The sequence below is a fragment of the Mobula birostris genome, chromosome 11, assembly GCF_030028105.1.
Source record: "Mobula birostris isolate sMobBir1 chromosome 11, sMobBir1.hap1, whole genome shotgun sequence".
Taxonomy (NCBI): Eukaryota; Metazoa; Chordata; class Chondrichthyes; order Myliobatiformes; family Myliobatidae; genus Mobula; species Mobula birostris.
The window spans coordinates 22,714,704-22,732,440 of NC_092380.1; the positions used below are offsets into that span (position 1 = coordinate 22,714,704).

The 17,737-nt window shown below is 43.2% G+C and overlaps 1 protein-coding gene across 1 annotated transcript in view; it reads left to right on the forward strand.

Annotated features, from left to right (window-relative positions):
* The window catches only part of pold1 (polymerase (DNA directed), delta 1, catalytic subunit), a 236,006-nt gene that overhangs the window by 173,935 nt on the left and 44,334 nt on the right, over positions 1-17,737 (forward strand). The window contains exons 22-24 of the mRNA XM_072271908.1: positions 4,246-4,348; positions 13,149-13,281; positions 15,941-16,054. Coding sequence (XP_072128009.1) covers positions 4,246-4,348; positions 13,149-13,281; positions 15,941-16,054 — 350 coding nt within the window. The remainder of the gene's footprint in view (positions 1-4,245; positions 4,349-13,148; positions 13,282-15,940; positions 16,055-17,737) is intronic.

The following is a 17,737-nucleotide window of genomic DNA, read 5'->3' on the forward strand; positions in this document are numbered from 1 at the left end:
GTGTTGGTTGTTAACACAATTGATACATTTTGCTGTGATGTACATGTGATAAATAAATGGATTCAAGTCTGAATTTTGATGTCAGCTACAAACTTAACCAGGTCAACTGCATTCTCATCCAAATCATTAAAGTTGATGATAAACCAATGTGCACCCAGCACAAATCTCTGCGGCACAACATTGTCTCGGTCCTCCAAAACAAAAAGCTCCCATTAATTCACTGCTGCTTTGCTAGCATACCCTGGACCCAAGTGATCTAACCTTCCTACCATGCGGGACCTTGTCAAAGGCCTTGGAGAGATGTATGCATTGTCCCACACACAAGGGTAGTGTAGGCTCTTTAATGTGCTTGACTGAGCATATTAGTCTGAAGTGAAATAAAAAAGAGGCTCAGAGGTTACGCTTAGCTAACAGACTGGCCCAATCTCCCTGCCTTCACTGTAAGGCGTATATCTGATGCAGGTGTTTGGCCAGTGATATCTTATTATAGAATTAATCAGACCCACGTAAAGGATTGTGGGACTTTCCTATGCACAGTTGTGGCTTCTTTGTGGGTAGTGGGTAATCTTTGTAATCAAGGCTGGTCTATTTTTAGTTCATTGGCAATGTTTAGATTTTTCTCTTTTCTATTGTATTCACATAATCACAAGGTGTTTTTTCATATTCATCTTAAGCAAGATTCCCTTTGGTATGATTGCTTGTATAATTGGTTTTGGCAGCATGCATTTTGAAGGAGCATCATAATCTTGCTAGAATATTAGTTTTGCTCTTTGTTTTAATATAATGCCACCTTTCTTGAAAATTCTGCCTTTTGCCAGATGGCGGTTCGCGGTCAGCTTGCAGCATGACACTTGTGACTGTTCTTTGTGTGTGTGGGTGTGTATTTTCGAGGGTATTTAACGGTGGTCGGCATCTTAAATAAATCCTGTCCCCTTGCATGTGTAGGTTTCATCAATTATTCGAGATGCGAGGTGAAAAATGAGCCTCCCTTCCTGCCCGTGATCAGTGTTGTGATTCCTGTTGGGCCAAATCTTCCTGATACTGTCAACTTGTACACAGCTTGTGGATTACTGAAGGAATTGTACCACCGAGTAGTCAGTAAGATCAAATGGATTTGGAGTATTTTATAAGAGGAGGAGAAACAGCTGATTATTTTTAATGTAGTATTTCAAACCACAAACTTGAAAGTAAATTGAGGCACACCTCAAGAATTTGTGCATGAACCCATGAACACAACCTGGCTGTTTTGCTCTCTTTTTGTACTTATTTATTTTATTTCTTATTATAACTTATAGTATTTTTATATTACATCCAGTATTGTGCAAAAGTCTTATATATATTTGCACAGTACTGTAGTAATTTTATGTATTGCATTGTACTGTTGCCGCAAAAAAAATTCATGGCATATAGGATTGATAATGAACCTGATTCTGATATGGGTCTCTGTTGTGGACTGAGAGTTGGAAGGGGGCAGGGAGAGGGGAATCATGGTTGGGAAAGAGGGGAGGGAGTGGGACGCACCAGAGAGACATTTTGTATTGATCAATAAACCAATCGTTTGGAATCAAATGATCTTGTCTGGTCTATCAGGGCTGGATGTGTTTCCACCCGTGCTACCCCACCCCTGGTACTCCTCTGCCACCTGTCCCACACCCCTTCTGCAGCACTCCACCCTTGCCATTCCCAGCAACCTTTGCTCCCACCAGATTTACAAACTCTGTCTTCACTCCACATTGTGCAAAAGTTTTAGGCGCCCTAGCAACCTATACGTGGCTAAGACTTCTTCACATTGCCGTATGCAGTGTACTGCTGCCGCAAAACATTATTTCACGATGTGCATCAGGATAATAAAGCTGATTCCTAGCCCAGTGCTCTACTCTCTCTGCACTCATGAATGTGTGGCTAAGTACAGATCAAATACCGTCTATAAATTCCACAATGACACCACAGTTAATGATAGAATCTCAGATGGCAACCAAGGAGGCGTACAGGAGTGAGATAGATAGATTGGCTAGTTCAGTGATGTTGCAACTGCTACCCACACTCAACGTAAGTGATTGTGGACCAGAGGGGGAGGTCAGGAAAAGACACACCCAACGTCATTGAGGGGTCAGTAGTGGAAAGCGTGGGAAGCTTCAAGTTCCTGGGTGTCAGCATCTCAGAGAGTCTATCCTGAGCCCAATAATTCAATGCATTCACAGAGAAGGATGCCAGCAGCTCTACTTCTTTGGGAGTTTGAGGAGATTCTGTATGCCACAAAGACATTTGATCTCACCTGGACTGTATACACCGGCTGCAAAGAAAGCACAACAGTATCTCTTCCACCTCAGGCAACTGAAGAAGTTCCGCATGAGCCCCTAAATCCTTAAGACCTCCTACAGGGGCACCATTGAGAGCATCCTGACTGGCTGCATCACTGCCTGGTACAGGAACTGCACCAACCTTGATTACTGTGCACTGAAGAGAGTGGTATGCACAGCCCAGCGCATCTGTGGACGATAACTTGCCTCCATTGAGGACATTTACAGCAGCAGGTACAGAAAGAAGCCCTGGAAGATCATCAGGGACACTCGTCACCTCAACCATAAACTGCTTCAGCTGCTTCCATTGGCAAATAGCACTGCAGCATTAAAGCCAGGACCAACAGGCTACGGGACAGCTTTCTGCAAGCTGATTATTAACTCACATGTCTGTACATTGCGACGGAGTCATAATGGAAAGATTTTACTCCCAGTCATTGTGGGATGAATGTAAGATTTAAATAAATTCAAAATCACCAGGAGCTTCATTGCAAATGACTACATCTTGGTTTAAATCCTGTATCCTTATAACCAGCAGACTACTGTTCCTCTTGGGCAGAGGTACAATATTGCCTTCTGAAAAGCAATCTACTGACATGGTTGAGGCCCCACAGATATAAATGGTTAAGTGTGTGTCATGCTTCAGAGTCAAATTTGAATGATTGAGATTAGAGTGATACTTCAGCAGTAGAAGAAAATATATTTTGTTTCCATTTATTTCTGCAGCATATGGACAGTAAAGACAAGACTACTGTTTATTGACCACAGCTCTCACTTCAACACCATAATCCAAGCTCATCTCCGAACTTCTAGACCTGGGACTTAACATCTCCCTTTGCAACTGGAGTTTTGACTTCCTGAGCAATAAAACAAAAGCGCCCTGTTCATGAGAGAGGGCAGAGGAGAATGGCCAAGCAGACAATAACTCGAATAACCACGCATTGCAATAGTGGTGTGCAGAAGAACATCTCTGAACGCACAACACATCGGACCTAAAAGTGGATGGGTTACAGCAGCGAAAGATCATGAATATATTCTCAGTGGCCACGTTTTTTTTAGGAACAGGAGATGCATAATAAAGTGGCTACTGAGTGTCTGTTTTCGATTCAAATTTACTTATCACATGAACATTGAAACGTACGGTGAAATGCATTGTCGGCAAAAACAGCTAACGAATCCAAGGATGTGTTGGGGGCAGCCCAGAAGTGTCGCCAGACATTTCAATGCCAACATAGTATGCTTATATTATTCAGACAACACAAGCTGCAACAACAACTAAACAAGACAACTGAAAAGCAAGCCCCTTTGTCACAATTTCTTCTCTGGCAATCCCCATCTTAATGTCACTGAGGTAGCAGCTTCTCCGCAAGGACTGTGGCAGTTCAAGGGGGTAGCTGGTAACCTTTAGGGTTGAGTTATAAGTCCTCGTCTTGTCAATAACAGACACATCCTAAAAGGGGTTCTTTCCACACTTGAGATGTTGCGGAGGTAGGGCGAGGGGTCAGTATTAGGACCACTGAAGTTTTTGAAATGCACACAATGTGACGTTTGCATTATCAGTCAACAGAGTCCAAGGGCAGATTAATGGTTCGGCATGGACTAAATGGGCAGAAGGGTCTGTTTCAGCGCTATAGTTTTCTATGGCTCTGGAGGCAGCCTGCAAGTGTCACCACACTTCCGTTGCCGACGTAGCATGCCCCCAATTTACTAATCCTAATCCGAACACCATTGGAATGTGGGAGGCAACTAGAGCACCTGGAGGAAACCCACTCAGTCACAGGGTGTACAGCGGTGGGTACTGGACCCTGATCTTACAGCCGACGCTCTAATATGATTGTGTTAACAACTACGCCAGTCAGTCAAGAAAGTTGAATGATTTGATTGGAATTTACCTTAAAATGTTAATCAGCTTTTTTTTAACTTTAATTTTGCTCTTGTCAAACAGGATGCGAAAGCGAGATGCAGGGAGTGCTCCTAATCTGGGCGATCGAGTTCCCTACGTGATTATCAGCGCTGCAAAAGGTGTGGCGGCCTATATGAAGTCTGAGGTACGGATTTTTGCATTTGCTTTTAACTTGACTCTCCTGGCGTAAGCCGTTACGCGACACTGAAAAGCCTACTCTAGTTGCTCTAAAGCTTTATCTCGAAGAGATTACTGGGTCATGGGGAGAACATACAAACATCTTACAGTTAGCGGCAGAACTGAATCTGGGTTGCTGACGCTGCAATGGTGTTACGCTAACAACTACACTACCGTGCTGCCCACAAATGTACAGTAGCTTGGAGGGCAACTCTGTGAAATGCATTGTTTGTGTCAAAGACCAATATCAGCTGAATATGTGCTGGTGGGGCAGCCATGCTTCCGGCACCAAACTAGCATTCCCACCTCTTCTAACCGTAACCTGTACATCTTTGGAATGTGGGAGGGAATTGCAGCACCCAGAGGACTGCTCTTTTCACACTATTTATCAATGATTTGGATGACGGAATTGATGCCTTTGAGGCCAAGTTTGCAGAGAGTCCCAAGTTAGTTGGAGGGTAAGATAATGCTGAGGAAGCAGGTAGTCTACAGAAGGACATGGACAGATTGGGAGAATGGGCAAAAAAGTGACAGGTGGAATTTAGCGTAGGGAGGTGTATGGTCATTGGATTCCCTAAAGGTTAACGTGCAGGTTCAGTTGCGGCAAAGAAGGAAAATGCAATGTTAGCATTCATTTCTTGAAGATGTGATGCTCAGGCTTTATAAGGTATTGCTCAGACCGCACTTAGAGTATTGTGAGTAGCTTTGTTTCCTTTTTCAAAGAAAAGATGTGCTAGCATTGGAGAGGGTCAAGAAGAGGTTCATAAAAATTATTCCAGGAATGAAAGGGTTAACATACATATGAGGAGCGTTTGATGGCCCTGGGCTTGTACTTACTGGAGTTTAGAAGAATGAGAGGGGATCTCATTGAAACCTATCGAATATTGAAAGGCCTAGACAGAGTGGATGTGGAGAGGATTCCTATAGTGGGTGAATGTAGGACCAGAGGGCACAGCCTCAGAATAGAGGGACATTTATTTAGAACAGAGATGAGAAGGAATTTCTTTAGCTAGAGGGTAACGAATTGGTGGAATTCATTCCCACGGATGGCTGTGCAGGCCAAGTCATTGAGTATATTTAAAGCAGAGGTTGAAAAGTTATGGGGAGAAGGCAGGAGAATGGAGTTGAGAGGGATAATAAATCAGTCATTGAGTGGCAGGGCAGACTCGATGGGCCAAGTATCCTAATTCTGCTCTCTTTTCTTACTGTCTAAATCCATATGATCATAGGGAGAATGTGCAACCTCCTTACACATGCTGCCAAAATTGAACCTGGGTTTGCTAGTCCCTTACTTATTTGGTTAAAATCATTGGAGTCCCAAACATTATTATGCAATGAGGGTTCAGTAATTTAGATAATCCTGATGAAGTAACTTTGCAATATTGCTGTATATTCTTCAGCTGGTGAACATTGCAACACAGTGTGCCATAAGGTCAGAGAATAGAATAGGTCCAGTACCAAGGGGTGTTTTCACAAAAATTCTTCTACCCTAGTTTTCCATCTGGATTTATCCATATGAGCGATGTCTTGAGTTTTGTAGATGGTGGAGTGCTTTGAGGCACTGTACCTCTTGCACATTGCTTAGCATAAAGCAGGTTTCATCATTTCTGCAAACAGAAGAGACTCTGCAGATGAAGGAAACCCACATCAACACTCAAAATGTTGGAGGAACTCAGCAGATCAGGCGGCATCCATGAAAAGGAATAAGTAGTCGGCGTCTTGGGCTGAGACACTTTATCAGGTCTAAATGAAAGGCCTCTTCCCAAAATTCCAACTCTTTTTTTCTCCTTTCCATAGATGCTGCCTGACCTGATTTCCTCCACCGTTTTGTGTGTGTGTGTGTGTGTTATTTGGGATCCTACATCACCAGTTTTCCCCATTCCACAGCTCTGTCGGCAGCTCTGGCTGGGGAATTAGTCTCGACCAATATATCATGAAGGCTTATACTCTGTTCACTTGCAAAAGGTACCATATGCGGTGATCTTCACACCCCCAACCTGCACACTTTACAGAAAACAATTAGAGGAGATTGCAAATGCTGGAATCTGGAGCAATCTGCTGGAAGGACTCAACAGGGCGAGCAGCATCTGTGAGAAGAAAATAATTGTTGGCGTTTTGGGTCAAAACCCTTTATCAGGCTGGAAAGAGCATCTTTGTGCCCTCTTTAAAAACCACCATCCACTGCCACATGGGAAAGCTGCTGCCCAAATACTGATAACTCTACAGGACTGATACTGAGACTACTCTGTACTCTGGGTAGCCATTTGGCTTAGTTTTTATAACCAAAATAATAATGGTGCTAAACACAAAAAAGTTGGAGGAACTCAGCAGGTTGGCCAATATCTAGGGATGGTAATGGACAGTTAAGGTTTTAGGTTCCCAAAGCACTGACTGTACTTTCTCCTGCACAGATGCTGCCTGAACTCCCCAGTTCCTCCAATGCCTGTGAGTTGTTCTAGATTCCAACATCTGCAGTTGTTAGTTGATGCTTCCAAAGATTAAAGATTTAAAGATTTTTTTTTAAGATTGGCTGTATTTGTTCACACGTACATGGAAACATACAGTGAAATGTGTTGGTTGTACCAATGGCCAACACAGTCCGAGGCAGCCTGCTAGTGCCATAACGTAGCATGCCCATAACTTCCTAACCCTAACCCACCTGTCTTTGGAATGTGGGAGAAAACTGGAGCACCCAGCAGAAACCTGCACAGTCATGGGAAGAACGTACAAACTCCTTACAGACAGTGGCGCGAACTGAACCCATATCGATGGCGTTATAAGGTGTTAACCTAACCATGCCACCCCCAACATTAAAAAGCTGGAAATCCAATTCAGAGTGTCAAAGTGGTACCACAGAGATCCATCAGAAACTAGAGAGAGTCTGCAGATGCTGGTAATCCAAGCAATACACACAAAATGCTGGAGGATCTCAGCAGGCCAGGCAGCACCTTTGGAAAAGAGTACAGTTGAAATTTTGGGCTGATACCCTTCAGCAGGAAGACTCTGTCCTGCTGAAGGGTCTCGGCCCAAAACTTTGACCGTACTCTGATCCAAAGAAGCTGCCTGGCTTGCTGAGTTCCTCCAGCAATTTGTATGCGTTCCACAGTGATCTGTGATACTTCTGAATAAGTTCTTTACTGGGTGTTTTTAAGTACAGGCTGTTAAAGCCCTGCATGAAAGAAATGAAAGGTTTTTGTAGTCTCAGTCTAGCTGTAATGCAAGTAGTCGAGATAAAGAACCAGAATACAACTTTCAACAGCAGGTTCATGAAGGAGCTACAGAAAAGCTGTTTTAGGAAGTGAGACTGGGTATGGTAGTGAAGAGTAATGTGAGATTACTTTGCATAGACTTGAGCTAGGAATATATGAAAATAAAATAAAACAAAACATAATCAGAACAGAAGATGCCTTTCATCCTATTACACTATAGCTGCCCTTCAAAAAGAGCTATGTAGTCCCACTGCCTCAGACTTTTCTCTTAGCCCCACATTTAGTCCCAAACTTAGCCTGACTGGCCCATAGGTTTATGCCCTGCACTTAGCCCTGATTTAACCCTCATTTTGCTCCACTGCCCCATTGTTTCCTCTTAGCCCCACAGTTCAATTTGTTATCCAATTCCCTTTCCAGAGATGAAGTTGAATCTGCTGCTATCACTTTCATTAAATTGCATTCCAGATCACTTCTTGCATTAAAAAGAGTACAACTAGCAAAAACAAACACCAGAGGATACATTACCTTAAAATTTACACCATGTGGTTATCAATCTCCACCTCCTCCCACCGCCTCCGAAACCAAATTTTCCTTATTTATTCCAATCAAAACACCTCAAAGAAAGGGAAGTAAATCAGAAATAAGGATTAAAAATAAACTGGTGTTAGTGTGAACAGCTAGCTGCTGTGGATAACGAAGAACAGTTCCTCTGTGGCCTGCTCTGTGGATTCAGAACTTTTGGTTTACTTTACAGGCTTTATGTTGTGGGTATCCCCCAATGCCACACCATTGTAAGATAGAAAACATAACACCTGATACAACACAGGCATTAAAACCACTGAACTTTCTCTCTCTGAGCTGAGGAAGTTGAGAGATCAATTAGACATGTTCACAAAATAAGGAAATACTTTCACAAAACTGAAAAAGGAGAACACATGTTGAAAGGCTCACTTCCCCAAGCACTACATGGCTGGTACCACAAATGGAGGATTCCCGAAAACACTCATCAGAGAGTGCCATTAACTTCAAACACTTTAGCTCTCATCCTAAATGCCGCATAATCTTTTGGAAAAGGTGGGTAAGTTAGGATAGGTGGCGGAGAAAGGAAATTTTGGAATGTTGACTGTCTTTCTGAATCCTTGATTTGATAAGCTTTAAGGGATCTGCAGAGAGCAGTACTGAGCAAATTTTACCAGGCTTCTGTCTATTGGAAAGGTCTGCTATTGGCCCTTTGGAGTATCTGCGTGGCAGGAAGTGGAGATTCTGGTAGCAAAATGTTATGCATGAGGGGGTCAGCAGTTGAACCGGTGAGCACTTTCAAATTCCTGGCTGCCGGCATCTCTGAAGGTCAATCCAGGGACAATGTGTTGATGCCATTGCGAAGAAAGCACAAAAGCAGTTACTTTTCATCTAGAGTTTGAGGAGCTTTGGCAGGTCATCAAATGTGCTGGCAAATTTGTTCAGTTGTACAGTGGAGAGAATTCTAATTGTCGTGTCCCTGTCTGATATGGAGGCTCCAATTCACAGGATTGGAAAAAGCCCCAGGGGGCTGCAAACTCAGTCAGCTCCACGTGGGCACTGGCCTCCCCACCGTCAAGTACATCTTCAAAAGGCAATGCCTGAAGAAGCATCCATCATTAAGGGCCCTCACCACCCAGGGTATGCCCTCTTCTCATTACTACCATCAGAAAGGTACAGTAGCCTGAAGAGACATAGTAGGTGGTTTTGGAACAGACTCTTCTCTGGCATCAGATTTATGAGTGGTCCATGAGCAGCACCTCACTATTTTGTGCTCTCTTCACTCTAATTATTTATTTTTTTATACTTCTTATTGTAACTTAAAGTCATCTTATAATGCATTGCACTGCCCTGCTGCCGCTAATGATTTTGAACAATTTCTGCCTATTTTACTTGGTTACAACGTGCTTCACATATTTGCTAGTGCTCTCTCTGTTTGGACGTAGTGTGGAGGTTTGGACGTGAGTTAGCAACAAGGCAATAGTTGGTACCTGTGGAACCTCCAACGTATCTTAGCAACTTTAGGAATGGGGGAAAAATGAGAAAGGAAAATAAACAGCAGGTACCTAATAAAGTGGCCACTGAGCATATGTCCATGGTCTTTTGGCTGCTGTGGGCCATCCACTTCAAGGTTTGGGGTGTTGTGCCATTCGGAGATGCTGTTCTGCACACTACTGTTGTAATGGATGGTTATTTGAGCTACTGTCGCCTTCCTGTCAGCTTGAACCACTCTGACCATTCTCCTCTGACCTCTCTCATTTACAGGGTGCTTTCGCCCACAGAACTGCCATTTCTTTGATTTTTTTTTTGCACCATTCTCTGTAAACTCTAGAGACTGTCGTGCATGAAAATCCCAGGAGATCAGCAGTTTCTGAGAAACTTTAAAAAAAAACACAAGCAAACATCTGGCACCATGGTCAATGTCATTTATATCACATCTTCCCCCCATTCTGATGTTTGGTCTGAACAACTGAACTTCTTGACCATGTCTGCAGGCTTTTATACATTGAGTTGCTGGCACCTGATTGGCTGATTATATACTTGCATTCGTGATCAGGTGTACCTAATAAAGTGGCCACTGAGTGTATTCGAAAAGTTCAGAACCAGTTCTGCAGATGTACTTTTCATATGGAATTTCCATCTATCAGTTCACAGGGGCATCAGGCAGCATCCATGGGGAGGATGAAGCGTCTCGGCCTGAAATGTCAATTGCTTTTTCCTCTCCATAGAAAAAGAATCCATTCACCATTCAATGAGGACATAACTAATTTGTGACCTTCGTTCTGTCTGCCACGAAACATGTGGTTTCCCGGTAGCCACCCATTTTAATTCACCTTCCATTCCTATTCCAGTATGTTGATATGTGGCCTCGTCTGCTGCCACAATGAAGCCACAATCAAGTTGGAAGAGCGACACCCCATATTCCGTCTGGGTAGCCTCCAGCCTGAACATCGATTTCTCTAGCTTCCAGCAGTTTATGCTCTCTCCCTCTTCTCTTTCCATTCCCTATAATGGCTTCTCTCTTACCCCCTTCCCTTCTCACCTGCCTGTGGCCTCCCTCTGGTTCCCCCCCCCCCACCCTTTCTCCAAGGGTCCAAACCTCTCCTATCAGATTCCATCTTCAGCTCCTTACCTCTTCTACCTGGCCCCCCCACCTTCTTGCTTCATCTCTGTCCCTCCCCCCCCCCCCCCCACCCACCTTCACCTGGTTTCACATTTCACCTGCCAATTCCTTCCCCCGTCATCTTATTCTGGCATTTCTCCCTTGCTTTCCGGCCCAAAATTACAACTGTTTTAATTCCCTCCACAGACGCTGCCTGATCCGAGTTCCTCCAGCATTTTGTTTGCGTGTGTTGCTCTGAATTTCACCTGCAGAATCTCTTGTGTTTATAATTGGTGACTTTTTTTGAATCATCCCACTTTTTCCCCCAAGACAATGTCTCTGAAGAAAATTCTCAATTTGTGGGTTTAAAGCAAACAACAGATCCAACAACAGTTCTCACTTGTGGGAAGGAATTTCAAATTTCTGCTTTGCATCGAAGCCTTTCCTTTCAAAGCCATTCTCAATTTTTCACTTCATTTTGAAACTTCGCCCTGCCCAGGGCATTGGTGTTTTACACCGCTTCTCCACTGACTAGACAGGAGAGCCTGGACACTCTTGTCTAATATAAACCAAAGGATAATAATTCCTCTTCTGTGGGTCATTCTGATCAATTTCGGCCTGATATGGGAACACCAATGCCTTGGAGCAGAAAATCATACGAAAGGTAGTGGATTCGGCCCAGTACATCACAGATCAAACCCTCCCAACCATTGAGCACATCTACATGAAACACAGTCATAGGAAAGCAGAATCCATCATTAAGGATCCTCACCACCCAGGCTATCTCTTATCTGGCTGCTACCATTAGGTAGAAGGTACAAGTGCCTCAGGACTTGCACCACCAGGCTCACCCCTCAGCCATCAGGCTCTTGAACAAAAGAGGATAACTACTCTCATCTATTGAAATGTTCCCACCAGCTCACTTTAAGGACTTTTTATCTTGTTACAGGTTTCCCCCGCTATCCGAAGGTAGAGCGTTCCTAGTGAAAGCAGGAATGATATGATAAATACACAGCCTATATAAAGTAGAAATACTTTTCTGCAGCACTGTCTAGTGCAGCAAAAATCTCGCGGAAGCGCTCTCTGTAGAAACACTCTCCAGTAACCTTTAAGCTGTGAAGCTGCCAAAGCATACCAAATAACACACAAAAATACACAGCCTATATAAAGTAGAAATAATGTATGTACAGTGTAGTTTCACTTACCGGAATCGGTAAGACTCCAATAAATTGCAGTTTCGTCACAGTTAAACACTTGCTTGTCCGAATAACCACCTGACACAATCGGCAATCGCCTCTGATCTGGGCCGACATTTACGTGCCAGGCGGCACCTAATTAATTAGATTCTTTATTTCGGCATTTTTCTTAAAGATCTGCTGGGTGCATTCCAACTACCACTGTACCGCTGCATTCTTCGCGGCAATGTATCGGTCCATGGCCTGGAGGTTGGGCACCACTGCTTAAAACTATGAAGCTGCCCTCGCCTCAGAAACTAATCAAACCACCCATGACTACCTTTAAATTCCACTTTCGCAACACTTTCATCACCATTGTCCAGTGCTTTCTGTTTCAGCTTATTAAAAAGACTGACTGATTTCTTCTTAAGTATAAGAAAACTTAACGGAACACCAGACTTTGCACACCCATCAATCCACTCAAGCAATAGACTTTTCATTTTATCTGTTATCGGATGCCGACTAAGAGAGACTACTTTGCTACGAGCAGAACCAACAGTAACGTTGGCAGCTTTCAAAATTCTTTCTCCCTGCGTATAAATAGTGTGAATGGCGGATGCAGGCGAGTTCAATGCGCGGACAATGTCCTTACTTTGTTCACCACGATCGAAACGGTTAATTATGTCTAGTTTTACGCTAACTGTAACACCCTTATGAGCTCTTTTAGGCTTTTCCGATACCTTAGAACTCATCTTGCACAAAATAAATCGAGATAAAGCACGTGTTTAAGCAATGCTGGCTAGAATGCAGTTCCGGGGGAGGAGCTTGGCTGCTCGGGGTGCGCGCTGCCTTTTTTCATAACAGTGAAAATACTTTATGTTAGCGAAAACAGGTAACTAATGTAGGTCTGCCATAACAGCGAGGTGTCGGAAAGCGAACGTTTGGGAAACGGGGGATACATGTATTTCATTCTCTTGTTATTTATTGCTATTTATTTATTCTTGCATTTGCACAATTTGTTGTCTTCTCTGCTCGACTTGATCTGTCATTGATCCTGGTTACAGTTACTGTTCTATAGATTTGCTGAGTATGCCCATAGGAAAAGAAATCTCAGGGTGGTATGTGGTGACATATATGTACTATTATAATGAAGTATACTTTGAACTTTGGATCCTTTAATTTTTTCTATCATGAAAGTTTATTTTTAATTCATTGAAGGCCCCCTTTTTTTCCCTCTCTTCCCCCCCCCCCCCAACTCTCTAGGATCCAATCTATGTTCTGGAGAACAATATTCCAATTGACACGCAATACTATTTGGAGCAGCAGCTAGCAAAGCCACTCTTGAGAATCTTCGAGCCCATCTTGGGGGAATCCAAAGCCGAGGCTGTGCTTCTGAGTGAGTGACATTTAGCTAAACACTGTCGGAGCAATCAGCTGCACTATACGATAGGTGTAGAATTACTCAGGCTTCAGTGAGTTGCTGGCAATGAAACGCCAATATATTTCAAACATTATAACTGGCACGTATGCTCAAGGTTCAAGGTTGTTTATTGTTATTCATCAGTACACAAGTGTAAAGGAGAATAAAATGATCCGACACAGCATTAGAAAAATACACAATAAGCATAAAGTGCACAATAAAAAAACAATAAATATAAGTACATAAGATTAGCTTATATACATGGACTCTACATACACAAAGTGATGCTAGGTGCAGAGGCATCTGTACATAAAGTGACTGATAGGAAATTATAAAGTAATGGTGGGTTAACAGGCAGAGGTGTTGATCAGCCTGATGGCTTGGGGGAAGTGAGTGTTTTTGAGGCTGGTTGTCCTGACGTGGATGCTGCGTAGCCTCTTTCCTGATAGTAGTGGGTCAAGCGTCCATAAGGAGGGTGGGAATACTTAATGATATCGTTGGCTGTTTCTGGGTATCCAGTGTGATGCATTGGATGGCTTTAACAACCTGTCAGCCACAGTCCAGTTTCTGTACCACACAATGACGTAGTGATACTTGGATATGTGAGATTCTCTTGTATTTCACCAGGTTATCACTTCAAACAATAAATTATAGGGAAGTTCTAAACAGGTATAACCAGAAATGAGCAGAATCAACACGATCTCTTAGATAAGAGGAGATAGAAAGAGCAGTGACACCTCAAACTCCTGGTGATGAGGAGCACTTGATTTTTCAGTGGAAAAGATTTACGAAGACGTTGCCAATATTAGAGGGCCTGAATTGTAGGGAAAAGTTGGCCAGGCTGGGTCTTTAATGCTTGGAGCCTAAGAGAATGAGGGATAACTTTATGGAAACTTAAAGTTGAGGGGAGAAAATAAGATTTAAAAGGGATCTGTGGGGCAATTTTTTCACATAGAAGATGGTAAGAATATAGAGCGAGCTGTCAGAGGAAGTAGATGAGGCAAGCACTTTGAACATGATATATATGAAAAGCTACATGGAGTGGCAGGGCTTCGAGGGATATGGGGTGAATGGGAAATTTGGACTACCTGGGTGGGCACTGTGGTTAGCATGCATTCAATGGGCTGAAGAGCTTGTATCCACGCTGCATGACTATTAAGTAAAATAAAAATAATAGAGATTCTGGAATGCTAATACCATTAAGATTCTTCTTGTGCTTGTCTTCTCTAGTCGTTAGGTTTCCCTAACTGAATACTTAATGTGAGTTTCTCTTGTATTTGACTGGGGCATTGTGTAAAAGGGGTGTATTGTCATTGGAGAGAGTCCGGGATTTGAAGGGGTTAACATATGAGGAGTGTTTGGCAGCTTTGGGCCTGTACTTAGCTGGGGTGGCGGGGGGGGGGTGGATCTCATTGAAACCTACTGAATGTTGAAAGAGCTAGAAAAGGCAGATGTGGAGAGGATGTTTCTTATCATGTGAGTATTCAGAACTAGAGGGTACAACCTCAAAATTGAGGGGTGACCTTTTAGAATGGAGGTAAGGAGGAATTTCTTTTTTAGCCAGAAAGTAGTGACTCTGGAATGTTCTGCCACAGACTACAGTGGAGGTCTAGTACATGGGTATATTTAAGGCTGAAGTTGATAGTTTCCTGATTGGTCAGGGCATCAAAGGATATGGCGAGAAGGGCAGGGTTTGAGCGGGATCTGGGATCAGCCACGATGAAACGGCGAGCAGACTTGGTGGGGTAAATGGCCTAATTCTTCTCCTATGTCTTATGGTCTTGTGGATACAGATTATGGAATATCATTTGGTAAGAAATCCAATGTTACTCATACCTTCTCAGCTGAAGTTTATTAAAGATGCCAAGTGATTTTTACTGTGTGCCACATCATGAGATAGGCAGATTCCCGTCATGTGTGGGCCCAGATATTCAGCTGGGAGAATCCTGAGTTGGTCTTACTTGCCATTTCACACCAAGGTCATCTTCCACTTGAAATCTGGCTCAGGTTCTGTTTGCAGAGCCCTCAAATACCTTTAGCAGTAATACCAGCAAATGCTAATAATTCAGCAATGAGTGGATTGTGCATGCAACCTATCAAATATTGAAAGGCCTAGATAGAGTGGGCGTGGAGAGGATTTTTCCTATGATGGGAGAGTCTAGGACCAGAGGACACAGCCACAGAATACAAGGATGTCCTTTTAGAACAGAGATTACAATAAATTTCTTTAGCCAGATGGTGGTAATTCTGCCACAGATGGCTGTAAAGGCCAAATCATTGGGTATCTTTAAAGTGGAGGTTGATAGTTTCTACCTTAGTAAGGTTGTGAAAGGTTATGGGGAGAAGGCAGGAAAATGTGGCTGGAAAATAAATCAGCCATGATGGAATAGCAGAACAGACTCGATGGGCCAAATGGCCTAATTCTGCTCCTTTGTTTTATAGCCTTAACTTTGGCTATCAAACCACAATAGAAGATTGGAGAAATCAGTCAGGACAAAAAAACAGAGAAGTTGATTTAAAGGAACTAGGTTGAACCAAATACACTGAATTAGGATTTAATTTTAAACAAGCTAGTTATGATTCAGTTTCCTTCATTTTAAATGCATTAATATTACTCATTATTTGTTTATTGTAGAGGGAGAGCATACAAGATGCAAAACTGTGCTGACATCGAAAGTGGGAGGGCTTATGGCCTTTGCAAAGAAAAGAAGCACTTGTATAGGCTGCAAAGCTGTGTTGAATGATGACGGTAAGGAATTAAAAACACTGGTAACTGATTCATAAGTAACAGAAATGTGGGTTTGTTGACTCTGAGATCTGTTAAATCGACTTGAGATGTTGAACTAGCAGCTTTTGTTTTGGGAATGTTGAATGACACCCAGTGTGAGGGTGCTAAAGAGCAGGGTGAAGCATTGACAACTGTTGAGGAATAATCCATCTCTGCTTCCTGCTTAGGACCCCAGCATCACAGCAGCCATTTTAGCAGGTCTGATTCCCTTCAGAAATAGGCCCTTTGGCTTGACTTGTCTGTGCTGACTGAGTTGCTTATCTGAGCTAGTCCCATTTGCCTACCTTTAGCCCATATTCTTCCAAACCTTGCCTATCTATGTACTTTGTCCAAATGTCTTTTAAACATTGTAATTGTACCCCCTTGCTATCATTTCCTGTGGCAGGCTATGTCCTCTCTATTCCCCTTATCATCATATATACCTCAACATTTCCAATTCTTCTTAAATTCTTAAATAAGAATAGAAGTGGGATGAGGTTTCATTCTCCTTTTGGTTCATTGTGTATTGAAGGAAAACTTGTCAGTCATATTGTGATCTAGCTTGATCTGGCATGAACTGCGTGGGAAAGAAACCAATCAACTTGCAAATTCTTTAGACATTTCTGTGTAATGAGCAGTAATTAGGCAGAGACAAGTGGGATTCAAGCTTAAGTTTATTGTTGTCATGAGGTGGCACAAGTAACTTTGCAGTTAGGGTAATGCTATTACAGCACCCGTGGTTGAGGTTCAGTTCTGTTCCTGATAATAAGGAGTTTGCACCACCTTCCCATGACCGCATGGATCTCCTCCGGGTGCTCTGGTTACCTCCCACAGTCCAAAGATCTGCAGGTTAGTAGATTTATTTGTCACATGGGTGTGGGCTCGTGGAGCTGAAACCCATGCTATACATCTCTAAATTTTAAAAAATCTCTTCGGCCATTCACAAAAGTGAACATCTCCGCCAACTCTGAGAGCCCATAACCTTTGTCAAAGCTGGAGACCAGCCACAGTCTCAGTCCAGATCACTCACAAGCTTCCTTGCTGCGGCATCTGACTGGCAACTGAAGGTTGACACTGGTCAGCAGTTAAAGTTCCCTGACTTCATTGCATCATCATCCCTAAGGCCTGACATGGTCATTCTGTCAGAAACCTCGAAGCAGGTGGTCATGGTAGAACTGAGCAGTGACTTGGGAAGACCGGATTGAGGAGGTGTTTGAGCCTACGAAAGCCAAGTACCAGGAGCTGGTAGAGCAGTGCCAGGGACAGGGGCAGAGGGCACAATGCGAGCCTATAGAGGTGGGGTTTAGAGGATCAACTGGCCGCTTGCTCTGCAGAACCTACTGTTTCCTTGGTATTACAAAGACTGCAAAGAGATGAACCATCAGGACCGTCACAGAGGCTGCTGAGAGAGCCTCCAGATGGCTGTGGCACAAGGGGCGTGACCTGTGGACCAATGCTGCCAGGATATAAGCTGCGATCGGATCAACCCTGGCTGGGTCACATAGGTGAGGGTCTCTGATGTTGAAAGACCCGAAGCACATGATGACCCCAGGTTTACATCACTAATGATGTGTCCCAGCGTATTGTAGGATGTAATTTAGCATCACACAGAGTATGTGTGATGAAAATTTGATTTTTGCAGCAGCACAGTGCATTACAAATAAG